Here is a 19,737-nt window from a genome sequence, read left to right as displayed (position 1 = left end):
AAACTTGTAGATTCCTTTTTAGTTTTTTTCTAAGATATTTCCTCATTTTACCATAGTCTCCCATTTTATAGTTAAATGCTACTGCAGTAGTTTTTCTTAGCATTTACCTTGTAATGATTGTCAAATTTAGTTACATTAAGATCACTGTTGCAAAGTGGATCTACCATCTTTATTTTTTGCAATAGTCCTGCATTCCTCTGAGAAATAGTTCTAAAATAGTTCACTCCTTCTCATTAGTTCAATGACCAACAGCTGCATGAAGCAGTCATTGATGACATCCATGAAATTTACCTGCCTTTCATGTTCGATGTTATATTTTCACAACTTGGATAATTTAAGTCTCCCATTATTTTTGTGTTGCCCATTTTAGTCAGTCTAAAAATTTTACAATTTTTCTCATCCTGGCCAGGTAGGTGGTATATCCCATGAGCTATATTCACTTTTAACCTTCAAATTTCTTTCCTTAAGAATTCAATAGTGCAGTTTGCTTCCTGCAAACTTGTATCCTGTTTGACTCAATGCCATCCATAACATATCGTGCCACCCCTCCAGCAATCTGCCCTGTCCTGTCGATATAATTTGCCCTGTCATGTTGATGGGGGTTTGTCTGCTGGCCTAAATTAGCTAAACTCAGTAAAAGAACTGAAAGGTAAAAAAAAAAAAAAAGGCCGCAGAGAAAGAAGATGTCTATGACATCTGCTGCAAATGCTGTTATTGTTGCGCTTGGAGGTGGACCCTTGTCCTGGAGCAGTGGAGAACGGCTCCCTGGTAGGGACCAGGAAGCACCTGCCCCCAGGGGGTCGGAGCACAGGAAGAGACAGAGGCTAGAATGAGCTGGAAGCCTGAGGTCCCCCTGGGTGGAGCCTGTAGGTACCAAGGCTGCTTGGACTTAGGTGGGCCTCGTAGGGTCTCCCGGAGAGGTAGTAGAGAGGCAAGGGAGCATGGTCGGACTTCACGCTTTTGACCTGGAGAGGCAAGGAAGGCTCAAACAGCATAGGTGATGACAAGGCAAGGGACAGAACCAGAATCAGGAGATGTGGTCAATGGCAGCCGAGATCAGAATCCGAGAATCAGTCCAAGGAGTAGTCAATGAGGCAGAGGTCAGGTTCCAGAGGTCAGATGAGGTCACAAGGCAAAGGTCAGGATGCAGGCAGCGGACAGGATAGTCGAGGAGCAGGCCGAGGTCCGTACCAGAGAGACAGTCGAGAGTACTACCTGAGAAGACGGACAGACAGACTCAGGAACAGAAGGACGCTGGAAAAGTAGGATGCTGGAGCAAGGCTGGAACAAGACTATGAACGCAGAGGCAAACTAGAACACAATACAGTGCCGACCCGATTGCCAAGGCAAGGAAGTGCAGGCAGGGACTTCCTTATATCGTTCCATTAATCAGGGCGCGCCATGGAGCTAGGATCCGCCCCTGGCCTTACAAGAGGCCAGACTGTCCGCACGCGTGGCCAAGACCAGTGGAAATGCCGAACTCCGGCGTGAGGCCTGGTGCAAGGTGGAAGGTCCGGCGACCGCTGCCACGGGACGCCAAGGCCTAGAGGAGCTTGTGGCTGCTGCTGGGGAGGCCGACTTGTGACCTGCAGAGGAGCTAGCGAGGTGAGCAGGCGCAGGCCGGGTGCGGACGTGGCGCACAACAGTTATGATTAGAGAGTGCTCTCTAGATCTAAACGCTGTGCAGATGTTTATATATTTTTTTAAATGCTTATGCGCTGAACCCATGAGAACAGTTAGTGAAGGTCATTAAAAAATCTGGGATTTGCAGGGCATGGGAGACAAATACCAAATAGTACCAAGCTTTGAGAAGCAAATGTACTGAACTGTGATAAGAACAAGGAGAGGGTGGGGGACCCACTCCTGCTCCAAGCAGTGTTAAAAAAAAAAGTTCTATAAAGATAAGCAGAGCTGTAAGAGTATCAGCATCTTTGTTACTTGTCAGACTTGTGGAGCTGAGAGCACAGACTGATTTCTTGGGCCCATTTCAACTTTCATTAGTAATGTAAGATTTTCTGTCTTTATATGTATCTTTTAATGCTCTTCTAGTAGCTATTGTTTTTATTTTCTGCAGTCAACTCTCTAGTGCTTACTTTATTTACCTTTTATGCCACTATCATTTTGCTTAGCAAGTGCTCAAATAAACTTACAATCAGTACCTGGATCCTGGTAAACTAACTCAGTGTATGTGTGTATATTTGTTTATGTATCGGAGAAGCCCCTCAGTATCTCCTGAGAATTAGCCCTGAGGTAGGCTTCTGAGAATACAGGCAAGTCCTTCGGGATATTCTGTGTGTGTGTGTGTGTGTGTGTGTGTGTTGTTTCCTGGTTTCACAGTGTCCTATTGGTTATCCTCCTTCCATCAGGTTGCAGATTCCTAATTTATCTATAATCTTCCTTTAATACTGTTCTTTTAAACTCTCCAGTCTTATATTTTTCAGACTTCTTGCATTTGTATACAGATATTCTAAAAAAGGTTTATTTGTAATTTTTATATATAACCACAACCTAATTATCAGCTGATAAAAGGCAGTTTCAAGTCATTTTAAATACATGTTCTGCATTTAAATTTGTTATATTTTTATTGGAATAATCTGCATTTAAATACACCTTGGCTTTTTCAGTTTTTACCACTTCCTCTCTATTGGGACATTCTAACTTATTTAGTCTGCCAGTATCCTTTGAAGATACCTCCCTCCAAAGCCTATTTTGCTGAGTGCCTGTTATCTTTCCCCCATGTTCTAGTTTAAAGGCTATGCCATCTCATTTTTTAAAGCTAGCACCAGCAGCCTAATTCCTCTGTGGTTAAAGTGGAGCCCATCTGGATGGAAGAGGCTCCCCTTTCCCTAAAATATTCCTCAGTTCCTATCAAATCTAAAAAACCTCTTCCCTGCGCCATCATCTCATCCACACATTGAGACTCTGGCCTACCTGTGAGGTACTGTACATGGAATTGCATGCATTTCTGAGAATGCAACCCTCGAGGTTCTGGATTTGAATTTACTACCTAAGGGTTAATTTTCAAAAGTTATGTGTGTAAATGTAACTAATGTTGTAGCAATTTTCAAAAGTTCAAACATTGCACTTACCCGAGTAAATTCTATGGCCAATTCAATGAAATTTATTGTAGCATATAAATTCAATTCATATAAAATAAATTCAATTCAATGACATATATTGACATATAAATGGCGCAAAGACCCCTCTGCTACCCTCTTGGCAGCCTACAAATCCTCCTTGCACACCTACATATCCACTATCCTCAAAACAAAAAGAGACTTCTACACTCTTAAAATCCACAACTTCCAATATGACCCCAAGACCCTTTTCTCGTATGTCTTTGAGCTCACGAAAACACCTGCACCCATCATCCCCGAAAGTGAGGCCAAAAGCAAATGTGATGAACTTGCAGTCTTCTTCCAAGACAAAATTACCAAACTCCTGTTACGATTCACATTTCTCCCCTAACACCATCCCCAACAATGCTGATCCCTCCTTTAACTCCTTCGAGCCCACTTCTTCCCTAGAAATAGAATCCCTCCTAAAGAAAATGAAACCATCCTCACACCCACTCAACCCCATCCCCTCAAAATTACTATTGACTATCACAAACCTAATTGCTAAACCCCTGACTGACATCATTAACTGCTCCTTCTCTCTTGGACTTGTCCCTAAACCATTGAAACAAGCAATCCTCAAACCCATATTGAAGAAACCTAACCTGGACCCTACAGATCTAGCAAACTTCCGCCCAATATCAAACTTGCCATTTATAGCAAAACTCCTGGAAAGGGTGGTTAACACCCAACTGTCTCAGTTTCTGGGAAAACAAAACGTTCTCTACCCATCCCAATTCGGTTTCCATAAATTCTTTAACATGGAAACACTTCTAATAACCCTTTCTGACACTATCCTCAAGGGTTGAGTTAAGGGCCAATCATACATACTCGTACTACTAGACATCTCATCTGCATTTGATACAGTCAACCATAATATACTGCTAAACCGCCTTACCGAAATTGGCATTACAGGTACTGCCCATAGCTGGTTCCAATCCTTTCTTAACAATAGACACTATAAAGTCAGTATAGGTAATAAGGAATCCACCCCCATAAATTTAACCCGAGGTATACCTCAAGGTTCTCTCTCCCTGACCCTCTTCAACATTTACCTCCTCTACCTTTGTCAATTCCTAGCCAACCTAGGCCTTACTCGCTTTATCTATGCGGATGACGTCCAAATCCTCATCCCCATAACTGAATCCTCCAAATCTCTCAAGTTCTGGGACCACTGCCTCAACTCTACTTGCCAGTCTCAACCTCATCTTAAATACGGCCAAAACAGAATTACTCATCATCCATCCTGACCAAAACCACCTCACTCCCCCCCGTCCCCACCACTACCCATGACGTGAGAGATCTGGGCGTCATCCTGGACAACTAGTTGAACCTAAACATTTTTTATCAATACTACAAGAAAAGACGGCTACTTTAAACTCCAAGTTCTAAAAAGATTAAAACCCCTTCTCCACCCCAATGACTTTCACACTGTTCTCCAAGCCACACTATTTTCCAAAATCGACTACTGTAATTCCCTGCTCCTTGGCCTCCCTACGACTTCCAGTAAACCACTCCAAATGCTTCAGAACTCCGCGGCCAGACTGCTCCTAATACCCACAAAAAAAGAGCACATCACACCATTCTCAAAGATCTCCACTGGCTCCCTATACACTTTAGAATATTCCATGAGCCTCACCATCATCCACAAAGTACTTCATGACCAAGACACCCAATGGCTAAATGACTCCTTACAGTACCACTCCTCTAATAGACTCGTCAGATCCGCTTACAAAGGCTTCCTCCACATACCTTCCCCTAAACTGTTCCACTACATTTCTACCAGAGAACGCACCTTTTCCTTAGCTGGACCTTCATTATGAACTCCATGCCTCCAGACTTAAGCCTAGAACACTAAACTAAAACTAAAAACCTGGTTGTTTAAGCAAGCCTTTCCATGACCTCTGCCCCACCTCAGTATCTCACTTAATATCAAAGGTTTAGCGCCAGTCAGCTTTTTGCCTAAATCAAACAGTTCAGTTATGCTTCAGCCCCCTTTCTCTACGCCTAATCTTGAAGTGTATCCCCGTTTCCTCCCACTATCAAGTTTTCTTCTTGTTCAATGTAACTGTTTCTTCCTCCTCTTCTTCCTTTTTTCATGATATCCAATGGTAAATGTTCAAGTTTTTGCTATCCTTGTTCTAAGTAAACCGATGTGATATGTATTCATATCTGTATAGAAAAAAAAAATCATAAATAAATAAAATAGCAGTTTTCAAAGTCCAGTTACTCAAGTAAAGTGCATTTACTCGAGTAAAAGCTTTTAAAAATTAGGCCCTTGGAGCCTAAGGCTCTGGAACCTAGCTCCTATACCTTCCAATGTCCTTGGTACCTCAATGCACTATGACAGCTGGCTCCTTCCCAGCACTCTGGAAAATCTTATCTATCTGGCGTTTAAGGTCTGCTAACTTTGCACCAGGCATGCAAGTTACCTAACAATCCTCATGCCCATCGGCCACCCAGCTATCTACTTTACTAATCCTTCCTTCCTGGCCTCGGACCTGTGGAGATGTATCCTTATTGTGAGAGGATAAAACATCACCAGGAGGGCAGGTCCTAGCTATAACCTCCTACCAACCAAGATGATGGTCTCCTGCCAGGTGACTTTGCTTCTCCAAAGCAGCACAAGTGCTACTAGACTAGAATTGGGACTGCTCTGCTTTGCTCTTGAATGTCTCTTCGATACACCTCTCTATCTGCATCAGCTCCTTCAGTTTTGCCAGTCTAATCTCCAGAAATCAGATTTGTTCTCTGAGAGCCAGGAGCTCTTGGAACAGGGTGCACACATACAACCCCTCACAAACAGGAAGATAATCATACATGTGGCTTTCTGTTCAAAAAAACTGCATAGCCCCCATCTTGCTGCTGGACTTCTGTCTACATCTTAATTTGTTGAGTTGCTAAAGTCTTAACATATCGTTAAGGAGTAGGTATATCTCACTGTTAGGGTTGTTAAATGACTTTTTAAAAATGCATGTTGTAGATGTCTTTTAAATATAGCATTTAAATTTGATAACCAGGTGATTAATGTTAGTGAATGACTTGCAACAGGATTAAAATTAGTCAGTCACTAAAATCAGGGTTAGTTGAATGTTGTTTTAAATCACTAAATTACTTATTTTGAAACCTTTTCTCCTGGGAGAGTTAATGCATATATTACAAAATGGGACTGGGGAGGGTGGGAAACAAACCAATGACTAATTTCTCGGAAGAATGTACAACACAGATTTAATTCAAGAGCTAAGGACTGTTTATGCTGCTATTATAGACTATACAGAGTCAGAAAGAGCCCCTGTAGCATGCAAGTATGGACAAGTATATTGTTGTTCTCAGCATGTATGTGACTGCTGCTGTCTAATGGCTTGAACACAATGCACATGCAGGCAAGCTACCTAACAATGTCCTTTCAGGATGTATCTCATGTCCCACCCTCTCACTGGGTAGAAGGACTCACTTGAGAATGCTGAGGCCAAGTTGTGACCTGTGGTCCCAGGGTTCTCTTCTGACGGGGATGAAAGATAAAGTGTTTCTTTAGACTTCTGTAGTCTTGTTTCTAAAGTCCACTCAATAGGAAAAAAAAATCACACAGTACGCTAGTTTGGATTTATTTAAAAAAAATTAGTTCTTTACTGTGTTACTTGGTACTTTTCTACACAGAAAAGTAAAAAGCAGTACACAGTCCAAAAGTCACAGTCAATGCAAAATCATCACATATTAGGGGTCTTCTTCACTCGCTAGGAAATGGGCCTTCCTAGGGCTTCCCCTTGTTGTGCAGGTCTCTGTGGTTCAGTGTCTGAATTGGAACCCTCTCCAGGGCAGATACTGTTCAACTCCCTCTTTATGCTGTATCGAACAGCAACTCAGAAGACAATCTCTCAGTCTGGCCATTCTTATTCTGACTCCAACCAGGATTCTACCTTAAAACACCCAAAGCAAATCATCTATTAAATATAAAGAGCATGGAATTATCTCAACTTTCATCATTCTTCACTTATTTTGGATCTCTTCCTTTTAGTCTCCTCCTTGGAAATCCAAGAAATCTCCCTCACACTTTGAAGGCCTGAGGCCTTCAAAGTGTGAGGGACACTTTGAAGGCCTGAGGCCTTCAAAGTGTGAGGGACACTTTGAAGGCCTGAGCCTCAGCCTCCTCCCCGTGACACAAGATTGGAGAAAAGAACATGAGCCAGTGTTTTATGAAACATACCACTCTCTTTCCACTGGGAAGTGTCAGTGAATACTATGCATTACAAAGATGACCTCATCATTCCGTGTCAGTGAAGACTCTGAAGGATATTGTAAGGGATACTTTGGTAACACCCTTAAATCTGTTTACTGACAAATAATCGTGTTTTGAAAACGATTGCTAGAAAAGCTAGTAAAACGTTAGTAGCACTACAGTCACTATTAGATTATCCTGAAAATATGGTTAAGAAAATATTTGGTCTGGAATGATTAGGAAAACAAAACAATTATCTTTATCAAAAGTAGAGTATGTTCTACATTTATGGTTATTCATTCTGATACACTAATATTTCTGATTTCAGATTGAACCACAGGAAATAAAAGAAAACTGCTTCTGGGTAAAAGCGAAGGAGGACAAATTTGAACACCCAGATCTCTTTTCAAAATTGGCCCTGACCTTTGCAACACAGATGAAAGGTAAGTACATGTATTTCTTTTGTTTGCAATATACCGGTTGCATTTTTCATTATTGCTGTTCTGTAGCTTAGAACATTTCACTTTCATTATTTTACCCACTGAAAGAATTGTAGTGTTTATTTGTAGCTATGTTCAAGAAGGCCCTAAGTAGTTCTAATGGATGAGGGGTTCTTAAAGAAATTCTTCTGCTTTATTTTATATCATGGAGCTGATCTTAGACTTTAGTTTTGTGGTCATAGAATGTTCTGTCAGTGAGGAAAAAAACAAGGTACATACAATTTTGTTTGGTATTTTCATTCATTAAGGAGAATTAATATAGATACCCTTTTAATGTCTTTCAGTGATAGTTTGTTTCTGAAAGTTAGCTATCATAATTTACACAGCCCACAGAGCGTGGGCGATGTAGGGTGGGCAAGAGAGTGCATGCTGTTTTCCTTCTCTAGACACATCACCAGGAATGTCGTTGTTAACCCGGCTGAAAGAACATGTACTGTGGAAGCCTCTGCGTGCTTTTAGCTAGAGAGAGTTGGGCAATTTTCAGACAGGTCAATTTACTTGGGTAAATGGTTTTGGAAATTGGCTTCTTAAATGCATATGCATACATATATATACAAGCCCCCCCCCCCCCCCCACTCCAAAACGGATGTGGTGAGGGTTGGCATTTAGATTTCCTCTGAGGCTGAAATCTTCCACTTATATTCCTGGCCAGTAGGAACTTATTACCTTCCGTTCATCACTATCCAGTTATCCTGAACTTGGTTTATTTGCAGTGCTGTGGTCAAATTGAGCTACTCAAAATACTCTGTTTTTAAATGAAAGAGAGCATTGAGAACAGCTTAAACGTGTTCATATGATGCAACCAAGTGTTACATATTGCAGCGGTGGAAAGCAAAGCAATCGAAGTGGAACTGTTTTAATGTTTCTTTGTACTTCGTAGCATCTCTTACTTGATAAACTGCATGAGGAAAAATAATTGTGTATGGAATTTGTTTTGCAAGCTTTTCATGCTTATACTGCTTTTATTTTCAGTCTTCAGGATGAATGCATTTCATGTTTATTATAATAGATAAGTACTGCAAACTGGAGAGAATGTGGGCCTGCACCAACTATTATAGTTAAATTTGATACATAATTCTCAGAATTTGTGAACCTGACACTCTCATCTTTCTTTCTTTCATCATAATCGGGGAAAACAAAAGTGAAAAATGTATATACGTAAGCATGACATATATATTCCACAACTGTATTTCACACTTTTCAAACGTTAAAATGTATTTGCCATTAGTACTGCTGCAGATTTTATCCTATTTAACTTTTATTATGTACCATGTTAAAAAAAAAAAAATTGTTGTGCATTTCTTATCCTAGTTATTTTGGATAATACCTTAAATGGAGAAGAACTGTAAAGAATCTAATCTCCATGCCTTTAGCTGACGGAGCTGCTCTTGCTAAATTGCTTTGGTTCTAAAGTTCTAAGAATCTCCTTCCACATTGCTTTCATGAAACTGCATTTGTCATAATCTGATACAGGTAAACAATGTGAAACCTGTTAACATTGGCAGCTTGCACCATTGCGTCCTTTACCTTCCCCGGCTCTTGCCGCAATCCCCACAAAGTGACAGCTACCACTTGGTTTGGTAAAACAGGCCACAGCTTTTATTAACCATTTACATAACAACCACCGATACCCGAGTCATCCCTTGGTGTGTATTCAGACATAAACATCCCAGGCTTCGTGCCGGCGTCCGCCCTGGTAAGCCAGTCCGCCAAACATCTTCCGGCCCCCCCACCATGGTTCCAAGCCAAGGGGCCCTCCTCACCCACCTTACTACTCCGTCCTTCTAGGACATCCATTTTGTCCACACCATATCCTCTATGTCCATGTTTGCCCATCGACTCGGGTACCCCCTCCCCTCCACCAGCTGCAACAATTGTACATGTTTGATATCAACTTGATTCTACCATTATTATCTGCCCATCGTTCCAACATTTCCCCCACAAAATTCCCTCGTATATATAGGGTGGGCGGGTGGGAACATGGGCGCCGGCTTTGCAAAGAGGAAGAGCCCAGCACCCGCAGGGAATTTAGGGTGACTCCAGCCTCACGATACACGCGATGTTGACGTCATCCCCACGCTGCTGCGTTCAACACGGCCTCCTTTTCCATCCCCCTCTCCCATCGTACCCCGCGTCGGCCACCTCGTCCCTGGAAGCGGCTGGCGCAGCCGGGGAAGGGAGGCCCCTTGTGCGCATGCCATGTTAATGGGGGTCCTCTCGCACACGGCACATTGGCCCATCCATATCTGAGAATGCTGCTGGGCCACCATTTATAATTGCATAGTGCTTGTAAAGAAATGGGCTTTGATTTGTATATCTTTGCTTTGTGCTCTTTCTTAGTGTCTTCCTTTTGTCAGAGAGTTCATATTATTCTGTTAGTAAGAAACATGGCAGTGGTTCAGCTTGGAAAGCCAAATGAAATGCATTTGTTGATTGACCGTGCAACACAGAACAGTGCAATAGAAAACAATTTTGTGCCAGAGTCTATCACGCAGTTGAATCAAAATTGATGCCTGTAGCGTTTTAATAGTTTCTCTTTGCTAACATTTTGGACTACTAAGTTATTTAGTTCCAAAAGAGTGTTGTAGATCTGTTATCCATGTACAGATTGTGTTAGAATGAGGGAGGACATATAGCTGTCTTTTTATTAATTAGTAGTTTTTGATTTGATTAGATTGTATTAATTAGCTGGAACTTCAACTTTTCTGAAAGGTTCAGTCTTGTTTAATTTGACATAAGCTTTGGAGGGTTACTATGATTGATGATCCTGCATAATAATTACCAATCAATCTCCATTTAAAGCTCGGGTCATTTGTCAGCATTTTGTGTCAGGAGTTCTGAGAGTACAATAACAAGGTATGCTTCAATGATAACTTAAAAGCACAACTTAGCATTATAGTATATGGGTTTATGTTTTAAAGAATTAAAACTATTTTGGCACTAAAAGATAAATACTGTAAAAATTGAACTTACATAGATTCTGAGAAATTTTGGTTGGAAAACTAGTGGTTGTATCAAAGTGAGCTAGTTGAATGAACTGTGTGACATCAGAGCTTGAGAATACAGTCTATGCTTTTAGTGTTTTTCTATGTACAGTGATGGAGAGTACAAATACATGCCTTCAATTGGTAAATGTAACAAATTAATTGTAATAATAACAAAGTAGTCAACTTGCAGTTTATTTTATATTTCGACTTTTCCTTGATGGACACCTGAAATTGGTAATCATAGAAAATATAAAATCTGGTTTGTTCATTTTGTAGTTGCTAAAAGATGCATCAAAATGAGAATCCCAAAAACCATATAAAAGAATGCAAAGCTAAACAAGTTTGTTGTTATAATGCTTTCCAAAAGAACAACACAGCAAACAAGTATTCATTCTATAGGAAATCATCAAATTAAATCGGGATGTTAGTTGTAGTGCAACATTTTTGTCACTGTCTTTGAAATTTGCATAAATTATCAGACCTGCTCCCCTCCAAAAAAACCTTTTTTCAAGAAGTTTTTACACCAAAAAATATATTTTAAAAATTCCAACATGCCAGCACAGTGATATTTCATCATCATATACTTGTTTCTAAGGGATTTATTTGAAAATATATGTAAATATACTCAATTAATTTTCTTTCTGTATTAGTGCCTCCATGGATGGTATTTCAGACAGAACAATATCAATCTTTCTTTAAACAAAATAAGTGTGTATAAAAATAATTCAACTGATAATCATATTTATTTAACATACCATGGCACCTGGCTAGAATAGTGCTATCTGTTTTTAAGATTATAATCATTGATCAGAAATGGAAAGACTTTTTTGCAAACCTTTTTTGAATTGTGTTTAAAACCCCCAAAATAGAAACTTATCTTCTTTAACTGATGATAAACTCTCAGAAATACCCAAAACTAGACTAGAATTTTGAGATGGAGATCACTGCTTCAAGGGTTCACTGCTCACGACCCTCAAACTATGAGTGATTTTTGGGTTAATACTTTGGGCAATGATGGATACATACTTCTGGCCTTATCAGCCACAATAGTTTTATATATTCTACTTTGAGTTGTGTTCTTTATGTCATAAAATGTCCATTCAATGTTTAAACAGAAAAATCACACCTCTTACAAGGGAAATTTATTTATTTATTTATTATTTTTACTATACCGGCTTTCATGACATGGATCACATCAAACCGGTTTACATTTAACAAAGTGTGCAAGATAAGAGATAACTCAACAATTGTAACAAGAAATGTCCTATATGATAAAAAATGGGTTCAGGTTATAATGGTAATGCCCGCACTATGCTATATTTAATTATTTGACCCCTTTGATAGGCAATGCATGGGCTTTCTGCAAAAATAGTGTACATAGCTAATATATACCAATGCTTCCGGATAATGTCTTTAATCCCATGCACCAAATCAGGATATTTATATTCCAAAAGAGAGGAGCAATTTGCATGATAGACTCAATGGTATGCATTTTTATAACGTTAAGCAGATAACCACAAATTAAAAAAACCAAAAAAACATGAAATAAATTGTTTAGTTTTTATTTGAAATATGCTATGAGCAAATCCTCCATAATCTAAAGTACTGACATAAAATTCTCTAACACGTTGTACTGTGAACAAATGGACCTTAGCAACCTACTTCGCTTTCAGAGTTTTAACCCAAGTCACTGCAAATGTGGTCTACTGGGCAGACATCAGGAAGCATTGGTTATAAGCTATATACACTATTTTTGTATAAAGTCTGTGCATTGCTTATTAAAGGGGTCAAGACATTAAGGATTACATAGTATGGGAAAACTGAACTTAATTTTTGGTCATGTAAGACATTACCCTTGTGGGATGTGGGATTTTTGTGTTAGTACTTTTTCTGGATGACGACATTATCAATTGCAAGAGTTTTACAGATTGTACTTTAAGTTGTTTTATTTATTTATGTCATTTATTTATTTAGGGTTTTTATATACCGACATTCTCGATATACATATCAAATCAAGTCGGTTTCCATGTCATACAATGCTTCTGTCCATTAGTGTATAAAGACCACACCAAACAACCTATGGGCCAGATTTTAAAAGCCCTACCCGCTCCGGGCCTATTTTAAAAAGGCCCGGCAATGCTCAAAAAGCCCTGGGACGCGTTTAAGTCCTGGAGCTTGCAAAAAGGGATGGTCTGGGGCAGGGCGGGGGTGGGGCCAGAGGCCTCCGACACAGTAGCCATTGCCGCTGTGTTAGAGGATCGCGTGCTGGCAGGCTGCTGGCGCGCGCAACTTGGCCTGCCTGGAGGCAGGCGCAAAAGATAAGACAAAGGTCGGTGAGTGTTAGAGTAGGGCTGGGGGGGGGGGAAGGTTAGGGGAAGGGAACGGGGGAAGGCAATGCGGCTCGCCGCAAGCAAGGTGCACAATTGTGCACCCCCTTGCGCATGCCGACCCCTTGCAAGTTATAAAATCGAATGTACATGCGTGCGCGCCAGGTAGCGCGCACATATGTACACCCACACACACCCTTTTAAAATCCACCCTGATATGTATCCTGATTATTGAACATCGGAGTTGCATAAACATATTCACCAGTACAACATTGTATCATTCACAGTCATACATTTGATCATCTTCAATGATGTGTTTTAGAACAGATCATATCATCTTCCAGAGGGGAGAGACATACAAGTGATATTCAGTCAACATGAACATTATTGGGTTACACTGCAATATTGCCCCTGGGTTTACATGAGAATATTTTGTGGCACACACTATGAAACTTTAATTAGTTTATTATATTTATAAATGTCTTTGAATTTGAAATTGATGGAGACATCTGTTTTTCCATTTAGATATACCAATCCTCAGTGACATTTTGTATTGATTTGTTTTTTTTTTTATGCCTTTTTTTTTCTTTTTTAAATGACGGTTTGTTTGCTCATAATTTGCTGGTCATGAGCAGAGCCATTCCGAACCCTTGAAGCAGACATCTTTAGTTTGAAACTCTGGTCCATTGCTGGGTGTTTCTGAGAAAGTCTTCATCAGTTAGGAAGATAAGTTGCTATTTCAGGAATTTTAAATGCAATTGAAAAAAAGTTTGCAAAAAAAGTCTTTAAATTTTTGACCAATGATTATAGTCTTAAAGACAAACAGAACTATTCTAGCCAGGTGCCAAGTTGTGTTAAATAAACTGATCATCATATATATTTATTTTAATTCATTCATGCTCTGTTCAGAGAAGGATTGATATCATTCTGATTTGATATTTTTCTACTCTTAGATTCATATTTTATTAGTGGTATTTCAAACATACATATTTTCTTTGGATATGACTGTTTCAAGAGACGTTATATAGTCAATGTGAAGACAATTTTCAATGTGATTTACATGAGTATCTGCATTAATCAGCTTTGTAAAAATTAAAAAAAAGGTCTATTTGTTGTTCCTTAGAGCTTGCAATTTTAGCCACAGTGAGAGGATGCACTCCTGGGGGAATGGCTAGGTTAAGGGATGAAAAATAAACATGTAAATCTACATTTGCATCTTTCCTTCAAACATTTTCCCACAGAAAATGTAAGTATATCTGACCACACGAACCTTGTATTCGTGGCAAGTTTCAAAGTGAAATTATGTGTGTATTTTTCTTTGAATTGTTGCAGTGCCCACTGGTAAAAGTACACATGGTCTGTGACCCAATGCAGCAGTTTAAAAATGCTGCTTCTCTGTATTTGTACTTCCATAGTAAGAAGAATTGAATTCAAATATTTTAATTTAAATGAGATGTAATATACACCCAGAAATTAAAGTGCTTGTTTTTGACTAATACATTTAACTACATAATTGGATCGTAAAGGCAAACATCAACCTAGAATTACATTCATCATAGAGCTCGAGATTTTCTTACTGGGGCAAGACAAAAGTTTTTCCCCCAATAGAAGGACTTTTTATCTTTTCCCTGGCTTACAAAACTATCATCATATAATTCTCTCTGATAAGGAGTTTTATCTACACATTAAAGCACAAAACTCATACATAGTAAAACTACAGGTGTGCTCAAAAGTTTACATACCCCTGACAGAATTTATAAGATTTGTAGCATTTTAAGAAAACAATGACCAGACAAAACACGCCTGTTATTTTTAAAGTGTTTCAAATTAAACTATTATGCATCACAGACTAGCACAATTATAAAACAAACCACAGGAATAAAGGAAGTAGAAAAATGTGTATGCCAAAACAGCTAGCAGTTTTCTCATAGCCAGTGGTCAAACTAAGCCTGTTAGTCTCTCCGAAGGCCCAGTTTTACAAATTATAATTTTAACAGCCCCTTCCTGGTTTACATTCCTAATCCCCCATTCCTGGTACAACAATTAGCTGGTGGGCAGGTGGGCACATACTCGACACTAGGGTTCAGTCCCAATTCAGTCTGGTTAACCTCTGAAATGGGAGAAGAGTTTAATCTCCAAGGCCTAAGACATATTAATGGAACAATTCAAAGGATACACGATACAAGGTATGGCATCTCAACATTAATTTTTTTTTAGTAATGAGTGGTAATAAAATAATTGCAACTAGTACAATTTGTAAAAGAATTAGAATACACAGACAGGCACTGAATCGTATAAGGAGGGTTACTGATTCTTGCTTTTTTACCCACCTGGCATGCTTCTCCAATGTTTAAATCTCTACTACATACACTTCCCTTCTTTCCTGAACTCGTTCGGGCTCCTGGCATACTGGATATAGAACACCAGATGAGCAGCTCTTTCTCTCATCTGTTTTTCCATATGTCCGGTTACCTCTAGACATGTACCTGATACTCTCTTCTTGCTGTTCCTTGAACTCTGATTAGAATTTTCCTTCTCCCTTAGAAATACAGACCTGGAGTGAGTATCCTCAAAATGCTGATACTCTCCACCTACAGATTGATTTCCCAGGATCAGTTGCTTATAGTTAAAGTATCAGAAGCACTGGGAACTGTCTGGTCCCCTATACTTACTAGAATGAAACTGGAAAATTGAGACAGAAGGTTTTACCTCTTCTGTAATTCCAAACTCCTTCAGAGTGACAAGAAAGTTGACTTCTCTCAGTCTCAGCTCCTAACCTCATTCTTCTTCTGACCAGGGAATTCTCATGTTTCTCTGATTGTACTGTTATGCCCGTCGGTCACAGACGGCTGCGACTGTATGTACTTACTTCCTGCACTGTTCTCCTGCCCTCCCCAGGGCTGCTCGCGGCTCGGGCCAACCTTCACTGCCACATTTCCCGGGACTCCTCATGGCAGCCTGGACTCCGTGCGCACGCCACCGGGCCCACCTTTGAAGCCTCATCGGCGGGAACCTTGGGGGTGTCTCCAGTTGATGACATTATCAGACTGGTATACTTAAACTCCACCTTCGCCCTCAGCTAGCTGACTTGGCAACAAGTTCCATTCGTCTTCGAGTACTGCCTACGTGTTCCTGAGACTACGTTTTGTGCCTTGGACTTGGAACCTGTCTGGTACCCACTCGGGGGCCAGTGCACGCATTGGGAACTCACTCTCCTGCCTACCCTGCTCCTCGGGCAGGCTCTGTGTCTCTTGGGTTCTAATCTGCAAGGCCTCCCATTCCTCGGGACTACCTCTGGGACACCTCAGCTATCTGTGAGTTCTACAGTGGGGCTTCCCCGCTCCTCGGGGTTGCACCCACAGCCTGAACAAGACTGTCCATGCCTCCCGCTCCTTGGGACTACACTTACATATTACAGTGACTGCCAGAGTTTCCCCGGGGTAGCACTCTCCAGCTTCCCTGGGACTTGCGCACTTCCCCACTCCTTGGGGTTGCGCCTACGTACTACATTGAGACTGCCTACATTTCCCCGATTCTCGGGGTGGTGCTATGTCATCACTACAGGTTCAGCTTGGGCTTCCCTGTCCTGTGGGCTGGTGTACGGCTTTACATCATCATCCTACGCTGTGCAGCTCCTCCCTTTGGGGTTGCCCTCCGGAGTATCTCCTGAGTGGCCAAGCCTCATGCCCCCCCGCTCTGCGGTCTGTCTGGCATTCCTTCGCTTGGGGTCCCTGCCCAGGTATAACCCTCCAGTCTACTCTCCACGGGTTGTCCTCTCCTGGTGCCATGGAAACTTTCCATTACGTCACCCAGAGCTCTCCGCTGTCTCTGACCTCATCTCCCGGTGGTGCAGGCCTGTGGGGGTCCTTCCCATAGGTAGTAGCAAGTTGCACCATGGGCCAAGGGCCCACATACCCACAAATCATAACATGTATCCTGCACTGTAATATTGTGGTGATTAGACTAGAGGGGAGTGCCATATCAAAATGGTTTAATCCCTTCACTACGTTGATATCCACAATATGTCCTCTACTGGGAGAAGCATAGACCTATTGAGGCCACCGGGGTCCCAGGTTAAAATTGGGAGCAGTGTTTTTCTTAGCTGCTGCTTTTGGGCCTTGCTCTGCTTTCCAGTATTTGGTCAGTCTTCTCTGTCTAACATCCTCTTGGTAGATGTCGGGCTTCTCTTGCTTTGTCGGCCTGCCTGCCATTTGGATGCTGGGGCCTTGATGTCTGGATGCAGCCTGTCCCCCAATAGGTTCCATTCTTCAAATGTTTCCTCTTCCTTTCTCCCCTTCTTTGGATATGTCCTTTGGTATCTTAGTTCCTCTTGATTGGTGAGAGAGAGATTCTTCAGTTTCTCGTTTTTAGCCACCAGTTACCAGGCTTTTTGTGCCCAGAGATGTCAGTATTCACAGCCATTGAGCCAGGTGACTCATAAATTAATTGAGTTTATTCTGCTGTCCTTTGGAAGGAATTCATCCTGAAGCTGGGCCTCTCTCTTTCTATACTTTCTATTTACAGCCTTTTCCTTCAGTTCCTTTTAAAACTGGGGCACAAATTGCAGTTTCAAAAGGCTTGTGTTCATTGCCATCCAAAAATGAATTAATGCAGGGAATTACAACTCCCGTGTTGCTTTGATCGGCTTCTCCCCTCCAGCAGTATGTCAATAGCATACAAGATGGAGAAGTTTTGTTTTCACTTAAAGTTATATAACAAAATAATTTACATTTCTGGGCTCCAAATGTTAAAACAAAATTCACTTTAATACATTAAAATGATACAGGAAACTCCAAAGTATCTAAAAATGACTAACTAGAGAGAATAAAACCTCTTGTTTTGGATTTTATCCCTTGCTCTTCTTTGCAGCAGCAAGGAAATAGCAAACAAGATATAGCAAAGAGGTTTAGGGGCCAATACAAATTAAACAATTTCCCTAAGTGCTGCGCACTGCAACCAAATTATCCATGTTTATGAAACTGCTAATTTGTGATTATCATTGATCAGTATAGCATACATGGTTTTGTCTCTGTTGTACGAGTTCATATAATCTAGGGAAAATGACATAGGTGCCATTAGCACTAGGCAGATGGGGCCCATGCCTAAAGTACAAAGATTGGTGCTCCGAGTCTCATCCACGGCCACCGCTAAGTTGTTTTATTTTTTTTTTCCTATCCCCAACTTGTCCTTGCTGGCTGCAGACAGCAATTAATCTCTCTATTGCTGCCTCTAATTGTCCCGCAGCTCTTAGACCTGCCTCCCACAAAAGCACGGAGACAGAACGTGGGAGGGGCATGTGCAGCAGCAACTTAGTCTGCTGGGAACCGTTGCTGCTATTTGCTACCTGCTCTATTTTCTGCCCCCCTGTCCCCTCGTTCTTCCTACCACATCTCCTTGCCATGATCGGGTGGGAAGAGAGAAACTGCCGCCTTCCGTTCCGAGATCCTACAGCCACTGGATTGCTTGCCAAAGGATAGGGCTGCCATAGTAAGGAGAAGGGAGGGAATACTGTCAGGATGACGAGAGAACCGGCCCAAGAGTGCTGAAAATGTTCAGGCTGCTGTGCAAGGAGAGAACAAATAATAGCCAGAAGGTGCTGCCGGGAAGAAAGAGAGTGGGGCTGAGAAGATGATCAGGAGCATGGGGAGCAGATGGTAATTTAGTCTAGGTGAGGAGGGCTTATATTTATAGTGCTCAGGGAGATGATGGGAATAATGGAGTAAGGAGAGGGTCGGGGAAGAGTGGGGTCAACTGGATTCTGGCTAGAGGTGTAGGTGGTCAGAGAGTGGCTGGGTAAGAACGGTATCAGGGTAATGGTCAGATGGAGGGGGTCCGGGAGAGGCTGGGGAACAGTGAGTTGAAGAGGGAGAAATGTGGGGTTGGACGGTGAGAAGATGGGGGGTTCATGGGGATGGTGTGCATATGGTGGGAGAACAATGGAGTCAAGGGGATAGTGGACAGAGGATGGGGTTAGCTAGGTCAGAGAGATGGTGAGAAAAGAGGATTAAGTGGGCAGAAAATTGGGGATGGTGTCAGGGAAATGGTGGGCAAAGGTAGAGGTCAGTCAGGGAAGTGCTTAGCAGTTGGTGGGTGAGAGGAGGAGGCATTTTTGGCCCTAGTCCAGGCCTAGGATTGGCTCCATCTGGAGAAAACAGGGGTGGGGCAGGAGGCAGCAGTATTGGGGAATTGCACTGCATAGGGTTATCTTGGGATTTCCTTTTTTTTTTTGCATCTTTCTATTTCTAATTTGTGGTTCTTTATTTTGTATTTGGTGAGGTTTATCTGTGTGACGTATGTGTGACGTAGGTGAGGGATTCTGCTAATGTGTAGTTTCTATACTGTGGTCATTAGCAGTCCGGCCTTTTCTGTTTTAACTATTACATTTATTGGACTTCTAGAGCTTGTTGTAATATTTTCAGTACTGTTTTTTCTGGGTAAGGTTGTTGCTGTTTGAGTCCTGGGAGTTAGTTCTATTTTGGTATAGCAGAGTTGGCTTCTGGAGTTTACTGTATTCTTGGCAGGCTGTGATAGCTTTTATTGGATCCATAAGTATTAACCAGAAATGTTGTACATGAGTTACTGAGAGAATAT

The 19,737-nt window shown here is 41.3% G+C and overlaps 1 protein-coding gene across 1 annotated transcript in view; it reads left to right on the top strand.

Annotated features, from left to right (window-relative positions):
• DIAPH2 (diaphanous related formin 2) overlaps positions 1 to 19,737 on the top strand; it is a 2,404,298-nt gene that overhangs the window by 864,623 nt on the left and 1,519,938 nt on the right. Inside the window, exon 18 of the mRNA XM_029607438.1 lies at positions 7,661 to 7,775. Coding sequence (XP_029463298.1) covers positions 7,661 to 7,775 — 115 coding nt within the window. The remainder of the gene's footprint in view (positions 1 to 7,660; positions 7,776 to 19,737) is intronic.

This window comes from Rhinatrema bivittatum, chromosome 6 (assembly GCF_901001135.1).
Source record: "Rhinatrema bivittatum chromosome 6, aRhiBiv1.1, whole genome shotgun sequence".
Classification (NCBI taxonomy): Eukaryota; Metazoa; Chordata; class Amphibia; order Gymnophiona; family Rhinatrematidae; genus Rhinatrema; species Rhinatrema bivittatum.
Note: the sequence above shows the minus strand (reverse complement) of the source record. Positions and strands in the feature narration are given on the sequence as shown.